This window comes from Apis florea, unplaced genomic scaffold (genome assembly GCF_048593485.1).
Source record: "Apis florea isolate Af1SG1 unplaced genomic scaffold, ASM4859348v1 contig_3081_pilon, whole genome shotgun sequence".
NCBI classification, from domain to species: Eukaryota; Metazoa; Arthropoda; class Insecta; order Hymenoptera; family Apidae; genus Apis; species Apis florea.
In genome coordinates this window covers 2,277,436-2,283,468 of record NW_028256703.1, presented here as the reverse complement: position 1 = coordinate 2,283,468, position 6,033 = coordinate 2,277,436, and the positions used below count along the sequence as shown (strand labels likewise).

Below are 6,033 nucleotides of genomic sequence, written 5' to 3'. Positions count from 1 at the left end.
CGCATCATTTTTTCGTTTACCGGGACCGGCCACGGATCGATCGATCGCGAATCCACCACACAGTCTCAATAGCCTAGCCTCTCGTTCCACGTTCTCGTTCGTGGATCGTTCGTGATCCGGGGATCATCGATCACGGATCATCATCGCCGGGGTGACATCGAATTCTTTTTTTTCTTTTTTTTTTTTTTTCCACCGCCACTTTTCCACGCCACAGCCGTCTACTTTTTACCTACAACTTTTCTCTCTCTCTCTCTCTCTCCCTATCTCTCCCTCCCCCTCCTCTCTCTCTCTCTCTGCCCGTCGACCGAGCTGACGATCACAACAACGACACGATTCTGACAACGAACGCTCGCGACATTTGGTAAATCGGCACGTGGTGAAACCAGACCGATTTTCGGTCACAGAGAATTAGTAGGGTGGTCACCTTGTCGCGATCCAAAAGTACCCCAGGTCGGTACTGTTGCCGCGAAAAAAAAGGAAAAGAAAGAGAAAGAAAAAGTAAAAGATCCGCCCCAATTTTTTTGTGAGAATCGTAACAGTGAGTGCATCGACGAAGGAGGTCCTCGTCGAGAAAGCGTCGTGGAAAGCGTCATCGAAGATGATCCCTTTGACAGCCACCACGTGCTTCCTAATCGCAATCACGTTCCTGGCACTCGCCCTCATCCTGTTGGATCACCTAAGGTCCAAGAAGACGACGAAGAACGTCGTGCTGGGCGACGACCAACACGCCCTGCCGGAACCACCTGGACCGAAACCGTGGCCGATTCTTGGCTCTCTTCATATCCTGGGACGCTACGACGTACCCTACAAAGCTTTCGCTGACCTTGTTAGGGACTTCGACTGCCAGGTGATCAAGCTCAGGATGGGATCCGTGCCCTGCGTGGTCGTCAATGGGCTGGAGAACATCAGAGAAGTGCTCACCATCAAGGGACACCATTTCGATTCCAGGCCCAACTTTACCAGATATCATCTGCTCTTCGGCGGAAACAAGGAGAACTGTAAGAAAATTTCTCTCTTTTAATTTTTAAATTTTAATCGTTTCGTCGCGGCAAACTTTTCCGAAGATTAGAGATTAAATTTAAATTAACGACGAAACAACGACGGTCGAAACGAAACGCGAAGGATTGATTTTCCATCGGTTCGAGTCGAAACGAAAAAAAAAAAAAAAAAAAAAAAGAAATAATAATAAAAAAAAAAATAAGAAATAAAAATAAAAAGTAAATCTTCCATCGCTCGGAATTAATCGGACATCTCGTCCCTACCTACTCGACGACTCGTTCACCATGCAAATTGCCTCGTTCGATACTTTTAATTATTATTCAAAAACTCTCGACGTGTCTCCAACGATTACGTAACTCTCGCCGTGACGAAAAGAAAAAGGAAGAAATAAAAAAAAAAAGAAAAAAAAGAAAGAAAGAAAGAAAAAAGAATCTCCTCACGAGAAATCTTCTCTCGTAAAAAAAAAAAAATATATATATATATATATTTATATATATATATATATATATATTTCGAATTATTATCCTCGAGAGAGAATTATTGGAGGAGAGATTTATTTACAACTCCGTTTTCAACTCCTTCCGAAAGGAAGGAGAAGGGGGGAGGGAGGAAAAAAAGAAAAAAGAAAAGAAAAAAGAATTTCGACGCGTGTGAGTCAGTGTGAAAATTGAATTCGTCGACACCTCGTCGTCACGGCTGCTGAAAACTCGTTCCCCATGCTAACGACCTTGCCATCGTACGCGACACGTGAGCCGGCCGGCCCATACAATCGCAGCCCGTTTATTTTTTCGCGTGGCTCGTGCTTTCGTTGCGATCCACGGAACGCCGAAACTCGTGCTAAGGTCAACGCCGAAGCGGTACCAAGTGCAAGCCGGAAAGGTCACGGTACCACTTTCACGCGTTCCTTGCTCACCTGGCAGCCGGCAAACAGGATCAAGGCTGATCCACCGGAGGCGATTCCGATACTACCGAGTAAGCACCATTTTCCTTCTCTCTCTCTTTCGCTTCCTCCTCCTCCTCCTCCTCCTCCTCCCGTTCTCACCGCCGATTTTGCGCACAACATCTCGGCAGAGAAACGTTTCTCGTTCCTGGCTCGTGGAAAAAATTGAAGAGATATTTTAATCGGCTTTTTAAGAGAAAAAAAAAAAACTCGTACGTGTTTATACGTTGTAATAATTCTTCTTCCTTTTTTTTTTTCATATTTATATATCTGTTAAACGTCGCGATCAGACAGATCTCAGATGAATCGTAAGAAGAATTCGAGCGTGAAACGGTGTATCGAGAAGTGAAGAAAAATCGGGAATAATTATTCGTGCGGGAGAAAGATTTTTAAGAATCGAGAATTGAAATACGATTACAACGAGGACTACGGAGATATTGGGTTTGGCGCGAGGATGACAGTTGATCGTAAAATCTGAAAATCCTGGATTCCTTGTGCTCGAGGAGGCGAGTCGAGCGGCATGTCCTACCACGAGAAACCAGGTCACTTCCTGTTCTGGTCTGCCCCGCGACCGCTTCGATTTCAAATCGAGTGGTCGGTGGCTCGCGCCAGCCGGGCCGATGAATCGATTTTCTGCCGAGTCCGCTTGATCGGCATCTGCCGATGCTTGCATTTCCGCGTACGCGTCCCCCTCGCCGTACAAGAAAGAGAGAAAGAGGAAGCGAAAAGCGTGAAGCGCGACACCACGGAAAGGGAGAGGAGCAACAGTATATATATATATATATATATATATATATATATATATATCGCGTCAACGGAATTTTTCCTCTTCTTTTCTTTCTCTTCTTTCTTTTTTTCCCGTCCTTTTCTTTTTCTCTTTTTCTCTTTTCTTTTCTTCTTCTTTTTTTTTTTTCGCCACTCGACGATATTTCGAAACGCATCGACGTGCGTCACGACGTGCCGTCGAAAGGTCAAGTTTAACGTGGTCATCTTTATCGAATCCTGTTCGCGATCGATATATCCGTTATCGATTCGTCCCTGTCAGGTGTCGACGAATGGAAATCGCCATTTCCATTCGTGGAAATTTCCAAACGACGGATTATATCCGAACGAAATATTCCTTTTTTATCAACCTGTTATTAATGAGAAATTTAAATCCGTTTACATTGTAAAAAAAAAAATGGTTATTTAATTTTACAGCCCTGGCATTTTGCAACTGGTCAGATGTGCAGAAGGCCCGAAGGGAGATGCTTCGCGCGCACACCTTTCCCCGCGCCTTCTCCGCGCGTTTCAACGAGCTGAACGGTATAATTGGCGATGAAATGGAGTTTATGGTGAACCATCTGGACTCGTTGTCGGGCACGAGCGTTCACGCGAAACCGTTGATCCTCCATTCCTGCGCCAACATCTTCATCACCTATCTTTGCTCGAAGAACTTTCATCTGGAGCACGAGGGTTTCCGAAACATGGTCGAGAATTTCGACAAGGTGTTCTTCGAGGTGAATCAGGGATACGCGGCCGACTTCCTGCCGTTCCTTATGCCGCTTCATCACAGAAACATGGCAAGAATGGCGCACTGGAGCCACGAGATCCGAAAATTCGTGATCAAGAACATCATCGCGGACAGATTGAACAGTTGGAACGACGTGGTGCCCGAGAAAGATTACGTTGATTGTCTGATCAATCACGTGAAGAGCGGGACAGAGCCCCAAATGTCGTGGAACACGGCTCTCTTCGTCATGGAGGACATCATCGGCGGGCACACGGCTATTGGAAATCTCCTGGTCAAAGTTTTAGGCTTCCTCGCCACGAGGCCCGAGATTCAGAGACTCGCCCAGGAGGAGATCGACGCTCTTGCCCTCGCCGGGAACTTCGTAGGATTGGAGAACAGAAGATCCTTGCCCTACGTCGAAGCCATCATCCTGGAAACCATCAGGATAATCGCCAGCCCCATTGTTCCTCACGTTGCTAATCAGGACAGTTCTATCGCAGGTAAGCCGGTAGTAATAATACCTCCTCTATTATATTATTCATTTTATTACATTGTTTGCTTTGATTCGTAACCAATTCAAAAAGAAAAAAGAAATTTATCGATATCGATTCATCTTCTTCCTCTTCAGGTTTCAGAATCAAGAAGGACACGTTCATCTTCCTGAACAATTACGATCTGAACATGTCCACCGATCTGTGGACCAGCCCAGAGGAATTCATACCGGACAGATTCGTGCAGAACGGAAGACTGTTGAAGCCCGACCATTTTCTGCCTTTCGGCGGTGGCCGTAGATCCTGCATGGGCTACAAACTGGTCCAATACGTGAGTTTCGCCATCTTGGCCAGCATCTTGAAGAACTTCACGATAGCGCCTGTGCAAAAGGAGGATTACACGATCCCAATTGGAAACCTGGCCCTGCCCGAGATGACCTACAAATTTCGATTCGAGCGGCGGTAGGGCGTGTAACGTTGTAAGCCCTGGAGAATAGGGGCTGACCCGCGAGGGATTTCAAGGGTTGCTTCGACGAAGCTTCGAAGAGAGAGAGAGAGAGAGAGGGAACTGGAACGATAGAAGGCAACCGATACGGATGGATCGTTGGATGAATGAACGATTCTTGAGAGAACATCAACAGGGAAGGAAGTTCAGGAGCAGCGAAGAGAGATCAGCTGAAGAGAGGCTTCTGATTTGTTTTTTTTTTCTTCTTCTTCTTTTTTTTAGACAAAGCTTTATAAGAAGGTCGAATAACCTTAATGATGTTAAGGGTAAAGGAAAAAAAAAAAAAAAAAAAAAAAGGAAACGAGGATTCGGCCTTCGTCAGCAACGAGAGCTTTACTGACATTACTAGATGGTTAAGATAGTAAAATTGTTGATCGTCCGCCGACGAGTGGAACACTCCACCGCCCCCATGCGCCTCCCCCCCCTTTTTCCTGAAACGGTTCGTAGACGATCATCCGCGATATCAGGAGAGAAAACTTGGACTGAAAAGAAGAGGACCGAGAACTCCGCGCTGACGGGATGCTGCTGCGAGAGAAACATTGTCAGAGAGAGAAAGAGAAAGAGGGAGCAGCTTAGGTAAATCGTAACCTTACGAGGTCATCTTCTTGTTTCTTTCTTATTAGAATCATCGTGCTTACGTGCTTAGTCTTTAATGGAAATGGAAAAATGAAAAAAAAAAAAAAAAAAGAAAGGATGAAATCTTTCAATGGCAGGATTACACGGTCAATCGTTTACGCGTTATCGGATGCCGGTCGTAAATGGTCGTGAGATATCGAGATCGTTTTCTCTCGTAACCTCGATGATCCTTTTTTTTTCTTTTTTTTTTTTAAATTTTTCTCACGCTAAATCACGAGCGATAGCGTTATCGATCGATTTCGAGGGAACACGATAAATCGGCCGATGATTCATCTGGATCAAAAATCAGCCGAGATTCGCGAAATTCGTCGCCTGTTTGATCGAACGATCACGTACACACCGACTGTCGTCTGATAACCTCGCTCGTTCGAAAGACGAGACCCGAGAACGTGAGAAGCGGTAAGCACGCCGAAGACGAGACGATTAAGAGGAGAGGACGGAACGTCTCGCGGCCCCCCAAAAAAAGGGTGAAATTCCCCAACTCGATCCGATATATACGTTTTTTCGCGATATAGTATACACCGAATACTCGCATACCGATATCCGCATCGACGTTGATCCAATATTTGATCCACATATGAATTTCCACGCGGTTTTGGAGTTGTAAGCATCGAATACGAGTCTGTTTGATTGACATACACAGTTTCAGAACCGTGGTGAGATCAGCTTCATTTCTGTCTTGTTCAACTTTTTTTTTTCGGTGTTTTTTTTTTTTTATTACAGAGATCCGATATATTTTTTATTTTAGAGCGGATACCAAAGTAGTGAAATGAAATTATTATTACGTTAAGCTGTATTTATTAGCTGTAACTAGTCACGGTTCTAGTCTTGTTTTTTTTTTTTTTTTCTTCTTCTTCCAAACGATCGTGGCTTAATCATGGACCAGTTATGAATATTTTGAGTTTCCAATGTTGGAGCAACGTTCGAACGAGATATATAGCATTCGATCGGTTCGTTTGTTTTTTTTCTT

The 6,033-nt window shown here is 44.7% G+C and overlaps 1 protein-coding gene and 1 long non-coding RNA gene across 2 annotated transcripts; one reads left to right on the top strand and one right to left on the bottom strand.

Annotated features, from left to right (window-relative positions):
• Positions 1–499: 499 nt before the first annotated feature.
• On the bottom strand, positions 500–2,014 carry LOC147657518 (uncharacterized). Its single transcript, XR_015292276.1, has 2 exons — positions 1,913–2,014; positions 500–996 (listed from the first exon to the last, which is right to left on the bottom strand). It is a non-coding gene; the product is annotated as an uncharacterized LOC147657518 (long non-coding RNA).
• LOC100871047 (cytochrome P450 307a1) lies at positions 599–4,629 on the top strand. Its single transcript, XM_086908947.1, has 3 exons — positions 599–998; positions 3,140–3,931; positions 4,060–4,629. Exons 1-3 carry the CDS (start codon positions 599–601, stop codon positions 4,386–4,388), a joined length of 1,521 nt encoding a protein of 506 aa, XP_086765073.1. The 3' UTR covers positions 4,389–4,629.
• Positions 4,630–6,033: the final 1,404 nt, after the last annotated feature.